The 22,817-nt window shown below is 42.7% G+C and overlaps 1 protein-coding gene across 2 annotated transcripts in view; it reads left to right on the top strand.

Moving 5' to 3' along the window:
• The window catches only part of LOC311248738 (chloride channel protein 2-like), a 154,980-nt gene that overhangs the window by 124,539 nt on the left and 7,624 nt on the right, over positions 1 to 22,817 (top strand). For both annotated transcript variants that reach the window (XM_084339569.1, XM_084339570.1), the window contains exons 19-20: positions 2,207 to 2,311; positions 18,771 to 18,857. In XM_084339569.1, the coding sequence (XP_084195695.1) occupies positions 2,207 to 2,311; positions 18,771 to 18,857 (192 nt within the window). The remainder of the gene's footprint in view (positions 1 to 2,206; positions 2,312 to 18,770; positions 18,858 to 22,817) is intronic.

A 22,817-nucleotide genomic window follows, 5' to 3' on the forward strand; every position in this document is an offset into this window, starting at 1 on the left:
CACCTCCTTGGTTCAGTGGGAGGTGTGGGAGTGATAGATACAGTCGTTGTGCAGCAAGGGGGGTCTATTGATCGTCTATCAGCTAGAGCAGTGTTTCTCAACTGGTGGGTCGCGGGACCATTTTGAGTGGGTCGCGGATGTGTGTGTAGAAGAAAGAAAAAAGTAACATTTTTTTTTTTTTTTTTTTTTTTAACTACCTATCTTTGTGAAAGTGGCTTCTCAGCTCTGGTCCAGCTGAAGACAAAGCAGAGAACCAGATTGGACATTGAGCATGACCTCAGAGTTGCTTTGTCTACCATCACCCCAGACTTTGAGACTCTTGTCAGGAGCAAACAACATCCCCAGTTATCCCATTAGTTCCCTGGGATGTTACGCTAAGAAGTCTGCTAAGAAGGATATATTATTTATTATTACTATTATTATTTAATTTCATTGTGTTTTTAGCCCTACTGTAGTTGCACTTTTGTTGCAACCCCAGTTATCCCATTAGTCTCCCCAAACTTACTGTAGGTCTGTTATGTTGAGCTAAGAAGTCTGCTAAGAAGCATAATTATTATTTTATTTCATTGTTTTTTTTGCCCTAGTTGCACTTTTGTTGCCCTTTTTTGTGTTTATTTCATGTTTTTAACACTATGATCGCCGGGGACGAGTTAAGACGTCATTCCTAGCCATGCTAATTCTGCCGAAGACGCCGTAACTCGTCTTTGATGTAAATATTTCAAAAATCTGTGATCGAAATCATATTTCCCCTCCGGAGCCCTGAGACACACTGCAAAGCTCCACTCAACTCTCTAGCGGTTCAAGAGCGCCATCTGGTGGCCGATCGGCAGATCGCCAACCGGAAATGAGCCTTTGAACCGGAAGTGCTCATCCATATGTGGTCCGGGCACTCGCTATCGTTAGAGAGACTCCGTCTTGACACAGTGAACATCGATCGGTGCAAATAACTCGAAAAAACAACATGATTTGGACGTATATACTATTATACAACCTGGAAATGGATCGGGCATTTCTCCATCCCATAATAGATTCTGTTCCACGCTCATCATCAGATGACACGTAGTAACTTCTAGAACCACGTCCAGTTGACATTTTTTTATCTCGCGCCGATTGCTATCAAACTGTATTTCATCATCAATATAATGCATTTGGAGCTATAAATCAAGTTCTGGAGAAAGCTGCAGAAAACGATAAAAACATACTTATACTTTAGAAGACCATATTTTAGTATGAATATGTGAATGAAAAAGTTTAACGTTGTTACACCCTGAACAATACATATAGGACATTGAATGGGCCATAATAATGGCAATTTAGCAATAGAATTTAAAAAGTTATAGCCCTGCAAAGAAGGGGAACTTCTCCATAGACAAATAGAGCTGGCGAGGGATGGTAAATTATGAATTTAACCCATGGCGATCAAAGTGTTAATAGTGCATGATAGATTGTGTATTACTGCAAAACATTTTTTTATTTTTTTAAATAAATCAGTGGTTAAAAAATTTGGGTCACGACTTAATGACTAAGGAAAATGTTGGGTCCCGAGGCTAGACCAGTTGAGAACCACTGAGCTAGAGGATGATTGGTCTGGGGAGTGTGGTTATTTGTCCTCCATTATGACCCGTGATGTGGCCCCGATCAGGGCTACCCGGCACCAAACAAATGGCCAGCATCTGTCATCAGCATCTGTTGAGCCTCCCTGTCGCACCGTGGACTCCAGTCCAAGCCATTGAAGCCCCTATAAGCTTATTTAAAGGTGACATCTTTGTTATATCACTTTATTATATGATGAGACAAGTTGGCCTAACTCTTGAAGGGGCCAAAAGAACAATGCAGATTTATTTTGCACACAATCGCATACACATCCAAAAGCTCCAAGACAGTCAAACTAAAAGAATGTGTGCAAAACGGTTAAGAGCTTTTGTGTGTTTTTGTGAGCTTTTGGCCCCATTCAAGAGTTAGGCCAACTTGTCTCATCATATAATATAACAACGGAAAGATTGGAGAGTGCAGTTAGTAGATGCTTTTAGTTTGGTCTAGTTTGTATGTAGCGTTGCCCATGTTGAGGCTAGGGAGGGGATGGATCAAACGACTGTGTGATGAACTAGTCAACATTATAAAACAATAGTCAGTTTGTTGTTATAGAGATGTGGGAGTGCTTTGACATGTTTCTACTCATTCTCCTCTTCCTCCCCTCATTCCACAGATTGCTGAGTGGGAGGAGCAACAGCTTGACGAGCAGGTCAACTTCAGCAACTGCAAAATTGACCCCGCCCCTTTCCAACTGGTGGAGCGCACCTCACTGCATAAGGTCTGTCTGTCTGTCTGTCTGTCTGTCGGTCTGCCCAGAGCTTTGTTTATACCCGTCTGTCTGTCTGCCCAGAGCTTTGTTTATACCCGTCTGTCTGTCGGTCTGCCCAGAGCTTTGTTTATACCCGTCTGTCTGTCTGCCCAGAGCTTTGTTTATACCCGTCTGTCTGTCTGTCTGTCTGTCTGTCTGTCTGTCGGTCTGCCCAGAGCTTTGTTTATACCCGTCTGTCTGTCGGTCTGCCCAGAGCTTTGTTTATACCCGTCTCACCCTTTCCTGACAGGCAGCGACGCGAGCGAGCGTGATTGCGAAAATGATTCAAATGTATTCGTTTCAATCAGACTATCCTGACCTGCCGCGAGCGACAGCGAACTGAGCGGCGATGTCGTTCCCCCCTCAAATATTCGCTTGCTGTGTCTCTAGTTGAGCGATTACGCGGCCGAGTCCCGCCCCTAAACACTTTTTATTGGTCGAGAATCGCAGGCTGCTTTTGTCCGTGCTTCCAGGTAACACACACACACACAGACACACTCGGACACGCGCCGCGTCATATCAGGACAGTGTCGCGCGCGATTTCGTCTCCAGTTCGCTCGCTCGCTGCCTGTCAGGAACCGGTGTCTGTCTGTCTGTCTGCCCAGAGCTTTGTTTATACCCGTCTGTCTGTCCGTCTGTTTGTCTGCCCAAAGCTTTGTTTATACCCGTCTGTCTGTCTGCCCAGAGCTTTGTTTATACCCGTCTGTCTGTCTGTCCGTCTGTTTGTCTGCCCAAAGCTTTGTTTATACCCGTCTGTCTGTCTGCCCAGAGCTTTGTTTATACCCGTCTGTCTGTCTGCCCAGAGCTTTGTTCATACCCGTCTGTCTGTCTGTCTGTCTGCCTGCCCAGAGCTTTGTTTATACCCGTCTGTCTGTCTGCCCAGAGCTTTGTTTATACCCGTCTGTCTGTCTGCCCAGAGCTTTGTTTATACCCGTCTGTCTGTCTGTCTGTCTGTCTGTTTGTCTGTCTGTCTGCCCAGAGCTTTGTTTATACCCGTCTGTCTGTCTGCCCAGAGCTTTGTTTATACCCGTCTGTCCGTCTGTCTGTCTGTCTGTCTGTCTGTCTGCACAGAGCTTTGTTTATTTTATTCATTTATGTATTTATTTGTCAGAACCCAGCTAGTTTTACATGCATGTCCAACAGGCATAAGTCAACCATATCTGTCTTGTCTGTCAACAATACTGTCTGTATGTCTGTCAACTATACTGTCCGTCTGTCTGTCAACAATACTGTCTGTATGTCTGTCAACAATACTGTCCGTCTGTCTGTCAACAATACTGTCTGTATGTCTGTCAACTATACTGTCCGTCTGTCTGTCAACAATACTGTCTGTATGTCTGTCAACTATATTGTCCGTCTGTCTGTCAACAATACTGTCCGTCTGTCCGTCAACAATACTGTCCGTCTGTCTGTCAACAATACTGTCTGTATGTCTGTCAACTATACTGTCCGTCTGTCTGTCAACAATACTGTCTGTATGTCTGTCAACAATACTGTCTGTATGTCATGTCTGTCAACAATACTGTCTGTGTCTGTCTGTCAACAATACTGTCTGTATGTCTGTCAACAATACTGTCTGTATGTCTGTCAACAATACTGTCTGTATGTCTGTCAACAATATGTCTGTCTGTCTGTCAACAATACTGTACGTCTGTCTGTCAACAATACTGTCTGTATGTCTGTCAACAATATGTCTGTCTGTCTGTCAACTATACTGTCCGTCTGTCTGTCAACAATACTGTCTGTATGTCTTGTCAACAATACTGTCTGTCTGTCTGTCTGTCTGTCTGTCTGTCTGTCTGTCTGTCTGTCTGTCAACTATACTGTCAGTCTGTCTGTCAACAATACTGTCTGTATGTCTGTCAACCAGTGATGGGAATAACGGCGCTATAAGTAACAACGTTACTAACGGCATTCGTTTTTTCAGTAACTAGTAATCTAACGGATTACTCTTCCAATCTCAATAACGCCGTTACCGTTACTGCAAATAAATGCGGCGCGTTACTATGAATGAACCTGTTTCTTTCATCAGACAGATATAAGCGCTGAGGGGCAATATGTTCTTCCTTGTTTAGTGCGCAAATTCTCCACTCATCTCCTCTGCAAGCACTGCTCCACTGTCTGTGTCTGTCTACTCTGGTCCAATCACATTCAGCGTCCCGTCAGCGTGTCTCCCCCCCACCCACAGTCTGCGAATCAGAGCAGAGTAGGGCGGGTCTTCACGGAATGCATGTTGTCTTTCAGCGGGGCCGAGTCAGAGCGAGTTGACAGCGCATCGACAGGTAGTCTAATCTGCAGGTACTGTAGCTAGTAACCTCATTCCCAGTTGTATCCCCGTGAGATAAATGTAGCTAGTAGCCTAGTTTCGCCAGCAGGCAGTTAGTAGAAAAATGTGGCATGTTCAAAGAAAGTAAAAGAAAAGTCGACAGTGAAAATCGCTGCAATTCAAATGGTGCATGGACAAAAAAATATGCGTGCATCCTCCCAGCACCAAGAAACGGTAGCTCTTGTGAAGAGTGGCAATATGAAACGCCACTATGAAACAAAACACAGTTATTTTGATGCAGCCTTTCCTCAGAATTCAGTGCTAAGAACCACAAAAATAAATGGAATGAAATCATATCAAGCTGCAAGCAGAATTATTGTTGAAAAAATGCACATGCATTTCCATAGCTGTGGATGAGTCCACTGACACCACTGAGAATGCTCAGTTGCTGGTGTTTGTGAGGTTTTAGTGAGTTTGTTTGTGAGAAGATTTGATCAGTTGTACTTTTTTTTGGAATACTTTAAACCCTTTTTTTGTGGAATATTTGATGTGGCCCAGCCTCACCCAGACTCTACCTCCAGCGGCCCCCAGGTAAATTGAGTTTGAGACCCCTGGTTTAGAATGATTTGATTAGATTCTTATATCTGTATGTTGTGTATGTCATAAATGTCATGAATTGAAAACGGGGGACCCTGATGTAAACAAGACGAAAGTCTTTCTCTGATCTGCATCCCCTTAACAATTGTGTGTATTGAGCCGTACTGCTGTACCCATTCTGCAATCTGTTAATTAAAATGTTCAATCAATCAGTATATATTTGTTATTTATTTTTGGTATAGTGCTTAACAAGCATAATTTAATGTTGCCCAGTTGTGGCCTGTTGAGGGGCAATACATATCAAAAGTTCCAAAACATTTATTGTATTTGTATGATCCACTATATAAACATAGTAATTATAATATCTACATACATGGCATTTGATTGGAGGCTAGTCTCACTTTGTCCCACAGCAACATTAAAATAGTTTAGATTTGTGTATGTTGTTTATGTAAAAACAAAATATTGAAAGTAACGCAATAGTTACTTTCTGAAGTAACTAGTTACTTTTATAATTTGTAAGTAAGAGTAAGTAATTTAGTTACTTTTTGGAAGAAGTAACTAGTAACTGTAACTAGTTACTTTTTAAAAGTAACTTGCCCAACACTGCTGTCAACAATACTGTCTGTATGTCTGTCAACAATACTGTCTATGTCTGTCAACAATACTATCCGTCTGTCTGTCAACAATACTGTCTGTATGTCTGTCAACAATATGTCTGTCTGTCTGTCAACAATACTGTCCGTCTGTCTGTCAACAATACTGTCTGTATGTCTGTCAACAATACTGTCTGTATGTCTGTCAACAATACTGTCCGTCTGTCTGTCAACTATACTGTCCGTCTGTCTGTCAACAATACTGTCCGTCTGTCTGTCAACAATACTGTCTGTATGTCTGTAAACTATACTGGCCGTCTGTCTGTCAACAATACTGTCCGTCTGTTTGTCAACAATACTGTCTGTATGTCTGTAAACTATACTGTCCGTCTGTCTGTCAACAATACTGTCTGTATGTCTGTCAACTATACTGTCCGTCTGTCTGTCAACAATACTGTCTGTATGTCTGTCAACAATACGGTCTGTCTGTCTGTCAACTATACTGTCCGTCTGTCTGTCAACAATACTGTCTGTATGTCTGTCAACTATACTGTCCGTCTGTCTATCAACTATACTGTCCGTCTGTCTGTCAACAATACTGTCTGTATGTCTGTCAACAACATGTCTGTCTGTAAGACATGTCTGTCTGTCAGAGCAGCCCAGTCTATGTGGCCTCATTATTGAAAGCATCATATATCAGTAGACTGGATGTATAGTGTAATCTGAGTGCTTAATGGCCTCTGCAGTAACATAGGTGGAAACACACACACAAACACACACGCGCACACACACACACACACACACACTTAAGACTATGTTGTCCCCTGCTGAGTGTAGGGAGACAGAGTGCTGCATGAAGAGGGAGCTTTTGAGCTGCTGTTGAGCTTACTGCGGCACAATCTCTCTCTCTCTCTCTCTCTCTCTCTCTCTCTCTCTCTCACTCACTCACTCACTCACTCACTCTCACACACACACATATAAATGTACACACAAACACTGTATATGTTTTTGTTTTTGTTTAAATGAATGAATGTACACACACACATAGACACACACACATTCCTGCATGCATACTCTCATGCCAAGAGCAGTGTCAGTGTCTAATGTCCTCCATTCATAATGCTTACGCCCCTCTTTATCTCTCCATCTGCCCATCTCTCTCTCTCTCTCTCTCGCTCTCTCTCTCTCTCCTCTGGGCTCAAGGTGCATACTGTTAAAACATTTAAGAGAGGGATTCTGCACCATTATCAATCTCTCTCTCTCTCCATCTATCTCTCCTTCCCTCCACTGCTCTCTGCCAAAAGCCAATACCATGCACAATCTCCTCTAGCATATTAAACACAGCCCGCCTCCTCTACCGCACAGAGGGAAAGAAGAAGAAAGAGCTTGTGCGTGTGTGTGTGTGTGTGTGTGTGTGTGCGCGCATCTGAGACAGAAGAGTGTATTTAAATATTTGTGTTTGTGCTTTACTGTGTGTATTTTTGTTTGTCTCCGTGCTTGCTTGTTTGGGCCTGTGTGTGTGTGACATTGTGTGTGTGTGCGTGCATGCCTTTGTTTCTATTCATGTACAGTATGTGTCTGCTTTCTAGTTCAAGCCATTGTGTGTGTGTGCATGTACTGTATGCGTGTGTGTGTGTATCTAAAGTGTATTTAGTTAAATGTTGTGTCTCTAAGCTGTGTTGTTTGGATTCCAGTGTTTGTCTGAACTAATGTAAACAGTATGCATGTTAGTTGACTGGCTGTGTTTGTGTACATGAAGTGCCTTGTTGTCCTGCCTCTGTGAATCTGGCTAACGGCGTGGGCCCATACTGTTTCATCGCTGTATTTTTGTCTAGGTCTATGTAATGGAAAGAATCTCTTAACATGAAATATTTACATGACCTTAAGCGGCTCCAGTCAGCCTCTCTTTGGGCTTAGTGTCGGGCCTGCTGGCAGACATGGGTGTGTTCATGTATTTGCTAACAGGAGCGAATTGGGAGGCTGTGCCAGCGTGGCCACTTCTTTACCAAAGTTCCAGTCTTAAACCAGGATACAAGAAGCTTCTTTAGCAAAGTTCCAGTCTTAAACCAGGATACAAGAAGCTTCTTTAGCAAAGTTCCAGTCTTAAACCAGGATACAAGAAGCTTCTTTAGCAAAGTTCCAGTCTTAAACCAGGATACAAGAAGCTTCTTTAGCAAAGTTCCAGTCTTAAACCAGGATACAAGAAGCTTCTTTAGCAAAGTTCCAGTCTTAAACCAGGATACAGGAAGCTTCTTTATCAAAGTTCCAGTCTTGAACCAGGATACAAGAAGCTTATTTAGCAAAGTTCCAGTCTTAAACCAGGATACAAGAAGCTTCTTTATCAAAGTTCCAGTCTTAAACCATGATGCAAGAAGCTTCTTTAGCAAAGTTCCAGTCTTAAACCAGGATACAAGAAGCTCCTTTAGCAAAGTTCCAGTGTTAAACCAGGATACAAGAAGCTTCTTTAGCAAAGTTCCAGTCTTAAACCAGGATACAAGAAGCTTCTTTAGCAAAGTTCCAGTCTTAAACCAGGATACAAGAAGCTTCTTTAGCAAAGTTCCAGTCTCAAACCAGGATACAAGAAGCTTCTTTATCAAAGTTCCAGTCTCAAACCAGGATACAAGAAGCTTCTTTATCAAAGTTCCAGTCTTAAACCAGGATACAAGAAGCTTCTTTAGCAAAGTTCCAGTCTTAAACCAGGATACAAGAAGCTTCTTTAGAAAAGTTCCAGTCTTAAACCAGGATACAAGAAGCTTCTTTAGCAAAGTTCCAGTCTTAAACCAGGATACAAGAAGCTTCTTTATCAAAGTTCCAGTCTTAAACCAGGATACAAGAAGCTTCTTTAGCAAAGTTCCAGTCTTAAACCAGGATACAAGAAGCTTATTTAGCAAGGTTCCAGTCTTAAACTACGGTATAAGAAACTCCATTGTTTGCTTTGTTTGTTGAAATGCTCATCTTTAATCTTGCTAACATAGCCATCCAGCCTTCAACACCGGAAACACTGGCTGCCTAATGGCACTTGCTTTTCTACTTTCTTCTTTGTCCAACATAGTCCGATAGAGCTGCAGCGCCACGCTGGACTCCTACAGTCGTTGCATGTCATTCACATCAAATAAACAGTGGTGGAGTTGTGTGATGATTATATAGCGTTATAGTTTTTGCCAACATTGAGCATGTTTGGCCCGAGGCGGCCTGAGACTCGGTCCTCGGCGTAGAAATCGAGATAACCGAGGTGTATTCTGGATGTAATCACCATTGTGCTCTTATTCATCCAATGTTCATTCCGACAGCCATCAGACTTTACAATGCATCACTGTGCCTCACTGCATCACTGAGCACAGGGTGACGGTTACCATCTTCCTGGACTTCTACTTGTAAAACAACACTGTTCAATATTACGCTTACTGTACACTTACTGTAGACTTCTGTATATTTTACAATATTCAATATTACGCTTACTGTACACTTACTGTAGACTTCTGTATATTTTACAATATTCAATATTACACTTACTGTACACTTACTGTAGACTTCTGTATATTTTACAATATTCAATATTACACTTACTGTACACTTACTGTAGACTTCTGTATATTTGACTGTATATTTTACAATATTCAATATTACACTTACTGTACACTCACTGTAGACTTCTGTATATTTTACTGTATATTTTATATTAGAATGTATAAACATAACATAGGAAATGCATATCCCGGAGCTGGGTATTTTTTATTCTTAGGCTTATTTTATTCTTCATTCGTGACTTGTGTTGTCTCCCTAAATGTTTACTGTTTACTGTGAGCGATTTGTAGTGCCAAGTTTCCCTCTGGGATGAATAAAGTATTTCTATTCTATTCTATTCTCAGTCTGATGTAAACAAGTCAGAGTGCTTTCTTGGCGTTCACTTCCTTTTATTGGAGAAATGGTTAGGCTCCTGTTGTGTGAAAAGCTGCTATATGAAGTCCCACGATGGAAAAGGTAGGCAAGATTGACCACGAGGCAAGATTCCTTAGGTTTCCTACCAGGAAAGAAGTCTATGGGCAGCAGGTAGAGGCGCCAATGCTAACCTAAATGTTCTATGCAGGAGAATGCTTTTAGACAATCCCCTGATAGCACATCAATTGATGTATGAATTAATTACATTTTCCTCCATGCTCTGATGAAGACCACGAGACAGATTTTGGCCAAAATACTGAGTAAAACTGAGATTAGTCAACTTTATCCTGAAGATCTTTGTGTATGCAACCTCTTTCCCTTGGAGTGTTAGATCTCGAAATGACGAGTGGTAAGATTTATTTTTCAGACGGAATACTCTTTGACAGTTTCCAGAATACTTGATAGCCCCAGGCCCTTCCTCTCTTTAATATTTGACATGGGTTAAGTTCGGCGTGTGCTACAATGGAATCAATCCCACATGTACATTCTAGCTAACCAGGCAGACCCGTTGAACACTAAGGGCGTTTTCACACCTGGCTCGTTTGGAGCTGTTGATCCGAAACCTGGAGCGTTTCCCCCCTATTTCGGTTCAGTTGGGCATATATGAACACAGCAATCACATTCTGTTGCGGAACAAAACAAGCGGACCGAGACCACCTAGAGAGGGTGATCTCCGCGCACTTCCAAACGAACCCGACGCGACTCGTACGCTGTGAGAATGCAATCGACTTAACAAACCGACACAATAATAATAATAATACGTCGTGGGTCAACGTGGAGCAGCGATGAGGTACACTGCGTCGTTGATATTTGGGCAGACGATCACATTCGTCAGATGCTGGAGAACACAAGTACACTGAAGTGTACAGCAGGGTTTCTGTTAGAAATAATTGTTGCCGGCCTCAGTGTCCGGTAGATTTCAATCTACCGGTCAAATGAGAGAAATTCCGGTCAGAGTTTATTGAGCTTAAAAACAATTGATAGGCAAAAGAATGACAACAAAACAAAAGAATGACATCATCAAGGCATGTAGATTTATAATATTTTTACTTAAAACTAGGCTACTTTTGCGTATAGTCATTATATTCCAAATAAAATAAGTCCCGAGACTCCGTGCTGCTGCCGACTTTAAATCAAATAGGTGTCTGTGGGCAGTCGCCCGACATTAATAAACAGCAGTATGTTATAATCACATTTTTATGAGCTAACGAATTCCGTTATATTGGACATTTGTATTAATTATATCAAGCGAAGAACTGAGAAATTTGGCAGAGAGAGACGGCAACATTATCGTGGGTTTGCGTGACGACTCTCTCTCCACCTCCCAATGACTTATTTGCGAGAGTATGTCGATGCAGAGCAGCAGATTCAGCTGTTTTCTGGCTCTTTTCTGGCTCTATCTGGGGACCGCTCAGCAGCGCCCCCCACCCAACAGCTGAATTGCCAATGGCTGAATTGGAGTACTGCACTGTGCCGCTGCTGCTCCGGCTCTGCAGCTGCACATGCATTCGCAAACACAGCACTAAGCTCTCGCTGACAACGTCGTTGTCATTATTAGAAGCAACGATGAAACCAATGTAATGATTGTTTCGTTCATCGCATAGGCTATTTAATTTTAGCCTATTTTAATACAATTCAAATAATCAAATTGTGCTTAGAGGGAATTATTTTCACCGGACATTAAGACCTGTCGGACTTCAACAGATTTTGCCGGTCAAATACCGGTAATTACCGGCTAACGGAAACGCTGGTGTACAGACAGTTTAGTGACCGAATGAGGGAAAGGGGCTTTGAAAGGTCTGTCGAACAGTGTCGCGCTGCTGCTGCTGCTGCTGCACGTTGTTACAGCGGAGATACAACAAGCAGAGCAGACCCTGAAATGGTGTTTGTGTTGCCGGGTGTCAGTCAGCTGTGTCCCCGCTGCCGCGCAGGAGAGAAGAGCCGGGGTCTGTAGTGACACTGCAACAGCAGCACCGTGCGGGTCTCTCTCTCTCTCTCTCTCTCTCTCTCTCTCTCTCTCTCTCTCTCTCTCTCTCTGTCTCTCTCTCTGTCTGTCTGTCTGTCTGTCTGTCTGTCTGTCTGTCTGTCTGTCATCAGTAAAGTCAGGGTTAGGGGGGGGGGGGGACACACACCCCAAAATCTGACCAATGAGTGACAGTTTGCTCGCGCGTGCATTTGTTTTGGTCCGCTATTAACACAGCCGTGTGAACACAAACGAACTAAAGGACAAGTGCAACATTGTATCATTATAGTCCCTGTGTCTCCCTGAATCGGAACAAAGCAAACGAACTACAGGTGTGAAAACACCCTAAAAAGTTTTTTTTTAAACAAATTTGACACAAGTCCAAGTTGCCATTGAGCCTGAACATCTGTACAGTATGCAGTAGAATGACTTGGTGTGTTAGAGGCAGTTGTTTTAGCTTCAGCTGCATGCAGGTGAGAGGTAAGCTCAATTTGTTTACAATTCAATCCATTCGGGAAATGGAGTTTCTTCAAATGTATAAAACTGAAAATAATTAGTTATCAAAAGGTTCTTGTATATAAGTATGTCAAAGGAAAGGATGCTCTATTTTGATTACTCACAGACCGATTATTGTTCACTGTCACTGTGCTTCTGAATGTTTTCGAGTTAAAGGCCCAATCAGTGATTTTTCTGACCATATCAATATGGGGTATATTCTTGAATAGTTTGATCTGTAGATGGGAAATACGCTATTTGGAACTTCCTTGACACACTGTAAAACTTGAATAAGTGGAACAACATAGATCTGTTTTTTATTTTTACATTTTTTAAAATGTTTTATCAAGAGCTCAGTCAAACAACCATATAATTAAATCATGTCTCCATTCTCATTTCTTGTTTTCGGTGGTGGGGTTACCCATTTTGTTTACAGTTGGATCACTGATTGGGCCTTTAATGAGTCTGGTCTTTTTATTTATTAAAATGCAAGAGAACCACAGTGACTAGAGAAAGTCAACTCTTGTATTTCATGTGAGTAATGCTTCAACAAATTATTTATTTTATGTATTTCTGCCTGCAGTGTTAAAAGACTACTAGTGGAGCGGCATAGCTAGCATGTTTTTAACACCACAAATAGTATTTACGTGAAGTGAAGAACATGTTTTATTAATATTAATTCTATTATAATAATTTTTTTTAAGAATAAAAATAATATAGATTTCAACAATTATACAACAATTTACAAAACAGTATCAAACATTTTCCTTTTTACCCCCCCCCACACACACACAAAATGGTGATAGGCCTATTACTCGATTAAACTGTAGCGATTACACGGTTCAACTGGCACATTCTCCATCACAGAAGCAGAGGCATGTGCACTGAAGTGCAGCCTTCTTGCACCTGCAGCGCTTTTTGCAACCACTCTTGCAGCCACAAGAGATCAGCTCGCGGCAGGGTTGTGATGCTTGTGGCAATGTCTTCCAGTGGGGCTCATACATTTCTTCAATCAATTGGTGATGGCAGCACAGGGTCTGGAAGCAGTGTCTTCCCCCAGATGTGACCACCCTGGTAGACTGCTCTCTTGACGTGCTCCACCAGAGCAGCTTGAGTAGGCGGGATTTGCTGTGCCAAGCTTTTACGTGGAAAGAGTTTCTTTCTTGCCTGGTCCACCTTGGTGCAGGTGCTGGTTCTGTCAAAAAGAAGTATGATAAACCTCTAAATGTTATTAATATTAATTAATATTAATATTTGTTCATTGCATCATCTGGGATCTCCTTTGGTCCATTTGCCAGCATCAGTAGTGCATCTGTCAGGTCTGGCAGTGACTTCCATGTTGACCATGCTGCCTTCTTTCCATGTCCAGCAAAACTGGATACAGCCTGTCAAAGCATGGAACATTGGAAGGGCACATGACATCTCTGTTCTGAGACACGCAGCTATTTGGTGGGCTGCCAAGTAGCGAAAGCTCTTGCCAGTTCCGAATGCTAGCCACAGTTCACATCCAGCTGGTAGTTGTGTTATGGAAAACACAGCCAAGACCACAACATCAGTGTCAACAGTTCGAATGAGTAATTGGTGGTGGCCATGCAGTGCAGCGTGAGATACATGCAGTAGCATACGACTATCTGCTTCTTCATGGCTGCAGGGGCCAGGGTGTGGAGATCCTGCAGTAGCTGTGTGCTGAGCACCCCATCCCACCAGTGAGGACAACCTCATTGTATTCCTCACTGAACACCTGAAGGAGGACATTGGATAGGAAGCTGAATAGTTCTGTCTTGTTACTGTCAACCCGCAGAATGTTCTGCCAGTTTCCTGGTACAGTATGGCAGCCTTCCCAACCACACATCTCCGTACACCCTTTCCACTCGTGGCTCTTGCTGTGCCTTTCAGGGAGTCATCCTTGTTGGTATCCCAGACGAGGTCCACACGTGACACACTGCGCAGCTGAGAAGAGATATATGGGATGAAACCCTGCTGGGCATATTCATCAAATGTCTTGGCACCTGCTGACTTCATCATCTGAATGATGGCAGCTCTGTCAAGACCTACACAGGTAGCATCAGGGGCTTTAGTCTGAGCTGGAGACAGGTCCTCCAGGCATTTTAGACGGTCACTCTTGGTCCCAAGTCGTAATCTTCCTCCATCAGAGAGTGCTGGTGGCCATGCTTGGTTCTCATGCTGGAAGAAGTCTTCCAGGTTTCCATCTCTTGTTTGACAGCTAATGTAGAGTCGTGAGAACAAAAGATTGGACGTTGATTGATTGATTTCCAAGATTCAGGAGTCACAATGGTCCTAATATACTAAACTACACCGGCCACACCTCCCCCCCCTCCCCAGTCACACAGGGGGTCCCCCAAGGCTCAGTCCTTGGCCCCCTGCTCTTCATCTGCTACATTCTCCCCCTTGGTCACATCATCCGCAAATACCACCTCAACTTCCACTGTTACGCTGACGACACCCAAATATACATCAGTACACAATCCCCCCACAGCCCACCCCTCAGTCACATTGAATCATGCATCACCGAACTCCAAACTTGGATGACCCACAACTTCCTCAAACTCAACAGTGACAAGACTGAACTCCTCATCATTGGCACCAAAACCACCCTCACCAGATCCGGACCCATCACACTCACCATCAACGACTCCACCATCACCCCCTCCCCCCTAGTCCGCAACCTTGGTGTCCTCCTTGACCCCACCCTCTCATTTGACCCCCACGTCCGCTCCATCGTCAAAACATCCTACTTTCACCTCCGCAACATCGCAAAAATCCGTCACTGCCTCTCCCCCCCCGCTGCTGAATCCCTCATTCACGCCTTCATCTCCTCCCGCCTGGACTACTGCAACTCCCTCCTCACTGGTATCACCTCCCGCTCCCTCCATAAACTGCAAATGGTCCAAAATTCAGCCGCCCGCCTCCTCACTAACACCCGGTCCCGCGAACACATCACTCCTGTCCTCCACTCCCTCCACTGGCTCCCGATCAAACACCGCATTAACTTTAAAACACTACTCCTCACCTTCAAAGCCCTCCACAGCCTGGCCCCCCCCTACCTGACTGATCTCCTTCTCCCCTACCGCCCAACCCGTTCCCTCCGGTCCTCCTCCACTGCCTCCCTCACTGTCCCGACATCCAAGCTCAAAAACTTCGGAGATCGGGCCTTCTCTCGCACTGCACCCCGACTCTGGAACTCCCTCCCCCAGTCCATCAGAGACTCCCCTACACTCTCCACCTTCAAAGCTCGCCTCAAAACCCACCTGTTCTCCCTTGCCTTCAACCCCCCCCACCCCTAAACCCCCCCCCTCCCCTCCAACCTGATCGATATGTCTCTAGTCTTTTTTTTTTTTTTTGTGCCATCAGGCTGTCTCCCCCGTTCCCCCCATGGTCTCATGTTCCTTTGTTTTTGTTTCTTTGTTGTTTTGTTTTGTTTCTTTGCTTTCGCCTCTTTGTTTGTACCCCTGCTCCCGACTACTGTCAGCGACTTCGGGTTATTGAGAAGCGCTATATAAATTAAATGAATTATTATTATTATTATTACACTGTAGCACTCAACACTTTTATGAACATTGTTACTCAGCTGATAGAGTTGTACCCTTCCTGCTGACTTTTGTACAAAACTTGTAAGTCGCTTTCGATAAAAGCGTCAGCTAAATTTCCCTCTGGATAATTAAAGTATTTCTGTTCTATTCTATTCTAAATGACTAAATGTAAATGTCAGCTGCTGCTTCTCCTTACTTGTCATCTTTGGCGTTGAGCCAACAAACCGCTTCAACCGACGAAGACTTTCCTTTGTGAATGCTTGGAACTGTTGTTGGCCAATCTTCTGTGCGTTCTTAAGTCTCCACTGCCAATGGACCTGCAATCTCTTTGCTGTAAAGGACAAGCAGGTCTTCACTCTCCTCTTTGAATGCCACACGACAAAGGGTTGCCCAGTTGTTGTTGCCCAGTTCTTCCATTACATCTTTTCTATATATATAGATATAGCACTCATGTGTCCAGCTGGAAATAGCAGCAACAAGGCAGAGGTGTCTAAACAATGGTATAGGGGAACAGCGCCACTGTGAGAATGCGCCAGCGCCACCATGTGGCAATTTCTTTTTGTATAATATAAATTACAAATAAAAAAAATATTAAAAAAATCATACACTGTATTTAAATAACATTTGCACTTTAGTATGCTATAATATTGAAATGCCGTCTTTAAGTTGCAGTAAATAACAGCCTGCTACGAGAACTGTTTTACTGATTCACGCCACTATATATTAATATAATGAAATTACCAATTATTTTGTAAATGTTCTTAGAATGGTGAGTGAGTATTTTATTTGGTTCTCAGGGTTAGTGGGATCTAGATTATATTCATTATTGCAAATCCAATGGGATAAGAAAGTTTGACCAAGCGCTGGTGGCCATTTTGAAAAATGCCTGCCATGGCCACCAGGGTGCTAGTTTGTAATGCCCCAATATCCATTTTTGTTCCCAATATATCTATCAACACATCTGCCAAATTTGGTGCTTTTATCACAAAATGAACAATTTATTTGATATGTTGAGCTATGCCGCTCCACTATACTACTTGATTTGTTTGTTACTTTTTGAATGGAGTTCACAGCCTGGCATAATAGGAGTCAGCAAGGTGCTTGTTAGAATTTCCCAACCCGGCTTCATCACAGATATCAAGCTTCTTGCCTGTCAAACAACGTCTGGTGTCTAGAGTGTTCATGCTAGGCATTCAGTGAATTCAAGGCTCAACTTTATTTCAAAGTGGGCAATTAGCTTTGCAGGAAAGATACGAAACAAAGACATAAACATTACATAACAACAACCTAACTTCATAAGGCATTCAATATCAAGATATTTATATTTCAAGTTCTTGTAACAAGTACAATGGAATTCTTACTCTCACTCTCGCAGCATAAATACCAAAAGTGTGATCACACAATACGTATGTTACACCTTAACACAATCCCCGCCACGCAATATGAGCATCTTATACAGTAGCTCTGACGCCACCGCTGTAAGCCTATGCAGTCGCTCACCTTCTTTGCAGGGCTATAACTATTTAAATAGTATAGCTATATCTGCATTACTATGGCCCATTCGACATCGGGTATCTATCGTTCAGGATGTGAGAACGTTATATTTTTCCATTCATACATTGTCGTTTAATACCGTCGTGAATATAAGTATGTTTTTAGAGTTGTCTGCGGTAATTCCTAGAACGCGAGTTATAGGCCCAATGCATATTATACTTAATCGATTGGCATTTCGTCCCTATACACGCTACAATTAAAATTTCAAATGCATATGGTCGGTATATATTATTCTCCATCATGTATGAAGGAAATGGGGGGGTCGTTTCTTATTAATTGATTGTCAATAACGGCTTTCTTTAGTACAACATCATACGTTGATCACATGGATTGCAATGAAAGAAATGACAATCGAGCTGGAATTAACGTTAGATAGACGGCGGTATCGGGCCGTTGTAATCGCAGACAGAGTGTTAGAGTTTCCCAGAGCCTTGGTGGATGAATTATGAATGGCAATAGCGGATAAAAGAAATAACGATCACAATAACGAGTTTACTATCCACATCAACTTTCGCTTCTTTATTTCTTCTGGCGGGGGTAGTTTTGTGCACTCCTACAGGTCCAGATTTGTAATGACATTTGGCCATCTCACTCTTAGAATGCGGCGGAGGCAGGAATTTATGAATGAATGTATACTAGTATAATATATTATAATATGAGGTCATAGTAATTTATAGTATAATCTGAGGTCCTAGTAATGTATACTAGTATAATGTATAATCTAAAATCATAGTAATGTATACTAGTATAATATATAATCTGAGGTCATAGTAACGTATACTAGTATAATGTATAATCTGAGGTCATAGTAATGTATACTAGTATAATATATAATCTCAAGTTATAGTAACGTATACTAGTATAATTTATAATCTGAGGTCATAGTAATGTATACTAGTATAATATATAATCTGAGGTCATAGTAACGTATACTAGTATAATGTATAATCTGAGGTCAGGAAAGCAACCATAGCTCACAACATTGATATATAAAGTTATTATGACAACATTATCATCAACAGTTACTGTGCTACATACTGTACACACTTGCACGTACATACTAGACCAGGATCAACGAGAACAATTATGTATTGTAATTACATGTGTGTGTGTCCGTCTGTCTTTCTGTCTGTCCATAACCAAAATAACATGCACCCTATTTGACTCAAACTTGGTGGATAGGTTGGCAACCAGTCGAACATCAACACCAAATATTGAACTCAAGGTTTTAGTCACTGGTGTTTACAATACTAAGGACATAGACAGCGGTATGTATGTGGGGAGTGATGGAGTGAGGCTGACGCCAGCTCTCCAAGTTGGCATTCTTCATAAATATTCATGAGCAGAGGGCGGGGTTACAGGTCCACATTATTCGTCAACACAGCTTCTCTCTCTCTCTTGAGTGACATGCTAGTCGTCCAATGTTCTCCAGTGACTCAAACCGTTGTCCAATGTTCTTCTCCTGCAGACCCACACCATCTTCTCCCTGCTGGGCCTGGACCACGCCTACGTCACCAGCATCGGACGGCTCATCGGGGTGGTGTCACTCAAAGAGGTAAGCCTTTTTTTTTTTATAGGTGGCTTCCCGGTAGGCATGTCTTTGGGGCACATTTGTTTACATTTTGGCAGTGGTGGAAAGTAACTATTTCCTAACACATTTTTACTTGAGTACTGTACATGAACACATTTCTAAGGTACTTGTACTGTACTTTACTTAGATTTTAGGGAACTTTGTACTCGACTACATTTCAAAGGAAATATTGTACTTTGTACACTACTGTGTTTATCTGAACTAGGTACTTATATTTTGCATAGAAAATAAAGATTTATAAAGATAATGTAGTTTAGAATATTAAGCCTGTCAACTTCAAAAGGACTTAATATCATGTCAGTGTAACATAACCTTTAGGCCATGTCCACACTAAAACGATTTTGGTCGTTTTAGGCAACGTATTTGATAGTTTGCATCGTTCTGCCACACGGAACTGCGTTCTGGCAGCCTGAAGACGGTACTCTTTGATACCAGGTCCCAGAGTGCGCAATTCTGAAGACTCCCCCCGTTGCACCACCATCTTTACAAGCGATACGCGGCTTCTCCTGAACCAATGACGCGTTGGCCCACCTCTCCCTTACCCCGCATGCGCAAACTCTCAGCCAACTTTTGCGGCAAACTTCCATAGCATACCCCTTCAGTTGATCATGACAAATCCTCTCTTACCTTGACAATTAAAAAGCCTCCAGTAAATAGTATCCCCATGGCATGGTGCTGAGCTGTAGCCAGCAAGCTATGCTATCAATATTAGCTAAATAATTAGCGTCACATAGCTGGCCTTTTTCTGAAAACCCAAGCATATTGTTCCATAGCATACGCCTTCAGTTGATCATGACAAATCCTCTCTTACCTTGACGATTAAAAAGCCTCCATAATTTAGTAAAAAAAGCTGTAGCCACTAGCCATCCAGCTAGCATTGATGCTATTCAAAATGCTATCCACATTAGCTAAATAGCTAATCAACTAAATACAGACAACGTTTGCTAGTCGAAATTACTGGACACACACAGGGACAAGTTAAACAATCAATTAATTTATTCCAACAGGTAGTTTGAGCGGCGCTCTCTCTCTCTCTCTCTCTCTCTCTCTCTCTCTCTCTCTCTCTCTCTCTCTCTCTCTCTCTCTCTCTCTCTCTCTCTCCTCTCCCCCCCCCCGAAGTACGTTGCGCCGGCACAACAACACTAGTGTTGTCCTTCTCTTCTTCTGTTTTTATTGGCGGTAGGTAATACCTACTCTCTCTCTCTGGCGGTAGGTGCAAACTGCGCATGCTCCATTCTTCTCTGCTTTTGGTGTTTTTTTGCGGCAGCGGTTCAGTGTTCTCATTAGGATGCACTAGTTTTTTTTTAAACTATTTCGTGTTTACGGAAAACCTTTTTTAAATGAAAACGAAACTGACCAATATCGTTTTAGTGTGGACATCGCCTTAGATGTCAATGGATGGGGGATTGAATGCCCCCAAGCACTAGGGTGACCAGATGCAAAAAGTCCAAAAGCAGGACAACAGTAAGATTTTGGTGGGACAAAGTGGGACAGATAGATAATGTACATTTTTTTTATTAGAATAACTCGTCTTCACCGAATAGATAAAGGTTAAATCAAAATAAATACAAATTAAATACAGAATTATATCTCTCCACATTCATCTTGGCACTGGCAGCCGGCTTGTTACTACCTAACATCTGTTTTAAATATTCAAACTTTATCACTTGACAGGAATGTCTTGTGTTCGATATTATTTTTTTTGCTTCGAAAAGAGGGACATCCTCTCAATATGTGGGACGCGGTCTCAAATGGTGGGACAGTACAACCAAAAGGGGGACACCTGGTCACCCTACCAAGCACTAGAGTACACAAAGATCATACAGAATGCGTACTTTTCTTTCATTAGCAAATACGTCACTACTTTTACTTAAGTAGAATTTTGGGTATTTTACTTAAGTAAAGTACTTCTTCCTACTTGTATGCTTATGCAAAAATTGAAAAATAAAGAGTTATAAAAAAAAAGTACTTCTTACTTAAAGTACTTCTTCCACCACTGCCTTCTGAGGTGACTAGATTGAAAGAAGAACTGACCCCAAACACTGGGGGAAGGTTTTGAGTTATTATTATGAGATCCCCAGTGTTGAAACTTCCCTGTAAAGATTAGAAATAGTATACATAATAATATTATTTCCATCCTCTATTATTATATCCACCCATAGTGTCGTCACTGGCATCAGAATTACTCTTTGCCACCAGCGTCATCGTTTACACAATCTGAGACCCTGGCAGAGCCATTTCATGACCGTGACGTCACTGTCAACATCAGCAGCCAGGATCACTACTGCCTTACGTTACACACACACTATTAATGAGCTCGCACTCTGCTCTTCATTGTTTGGTGTGATAGACAGAGGCACAAAGGATGGCTTAATGTACCTGTCTCCACTCTCTATCTCTCTCTCTCTATCTCTCTCTCTTTTTCTCTCTCTCTCTCTCTCTCTCTCACTCTCTCTCTCTCTCATTAGCTTCCTATATACTCTTTCTCTCTTTTTCTCTCTTCCTCCTCTCTTCTCCCCCACCCCCATCCCTCATACCTCACAAACAGCACAAACACTCTTGTAAATTGCAGAGCTGCTTTCCTCATCCCCTCATTTTTGTTTGGGCGTACGACAAGCAGACAAAACCCCAGCCTTTCTCTCTCTCTCTGAGTCTGTCACACTGCCACATAGCATACAGTACTGTCATCCCATAATACTGCCACATCATATGGCATAGAAAGTCCCCACAAGGCCAGGAAGGAGCATCCTTTAAATTGAGGGTGTCTGTGTGTTAGGGTGCGTGTAGAAAGTATGTGTGTGTGTGTGTGTGTGTGAACGCCAGGGAGCAACTGGTGTCTGCCTAGAAACAAGCGAGAGAAGCAAGTCATCTAGTGAAGCACATGTCATCTGGCATTTGCGTAGGTGATCCCCCCCTCCCTTCCCCCATCCGTTCACTTCACCACCATATCAACCATCAACCCCTGCCGCCCGCACTCGCCTCTATAGCCATGGTAACGGCTCATTTTTATCACCATGGCAGCCACTTCCATTTAGCATCACACTCCCGAAGGCAGCACATACAAAATGCTGCAACTTTCTTCTCTCAGAGCAGAGAATCAAACCACACAGAGCACCCTGAAATAAAACCCCTCCGAGCACCCTGAAATAAAACCCCTCCGAGCACACTGAAATCAAACCCCCTCAGAGCACCCTGAAATCAAACCCCTCAGAGCACCCTGAAATCAAACCCCTCCGAGCACCCTGAAATCAAACCCCTCCGAGCACCCTGAAATCAAACCCCTCCGAGCACCCTGAAATCAAACCCCCTCAGAGCACCCTGAAATCAAACCCCTCAGAGCACCCTGAAATCAAACCCCTCAGAGCACCCTGAAATCAAACCCCTCATAGCACCCTGAAATCAAACCCCCTCAGAGCACCCTGAAATCAAACCCCTCATGGCACCCTGAAATCAACCCCCCCCCCCCCCCCCCCCCCCAGAGCATCGATTCGTAACCGTCAGTGTCTATAACCATCCAGTTATTTTCTCTGTGTAGCGAGATCATAAAAAGGCTGAGGTTCAGTGACGGGTGTGTATAGGAGGTTCAGTGACAGGTATAGACTTTCCATTAGAATATACAGAATATTACAGTCCTAGCACCATGGCCGGGCCTGTCAAAGGGGAAACTCCAGCATAAACCAGAAGCCTAATTTTCGTAGTATACCGTCATGAATCCACGCAAAGCTATGGCATATCATAAAACATTTACATACTGTATAGCCTATTTATATTAAGTTATAGGAAAACTATTTCCTTATTATAATAATAATCTTTTTGTATTGTACCTTTCATACAAGAATTGCACATCAGTAAAATAGACTGACAAAGGAATCTCCAACTCCCCACCTTCAAAGGTGAGGAAATTCCAAGTTGGTTGGAAAAGTG

The sequence above is a fragment of the Notolepis coatsorum genome, assembly GCF_963971535.1.
Source record: "Notolepis coatsorum genome assembly, contig: SCAFFOLD_228, whole genome shotgun sequence".
Lineage (NCBI taxonomy): Eukaryota > Metazoa > Chordata > Actinopteri > Aulopiformes > Paralepididae > Notolepis > Notolepis coatsorum.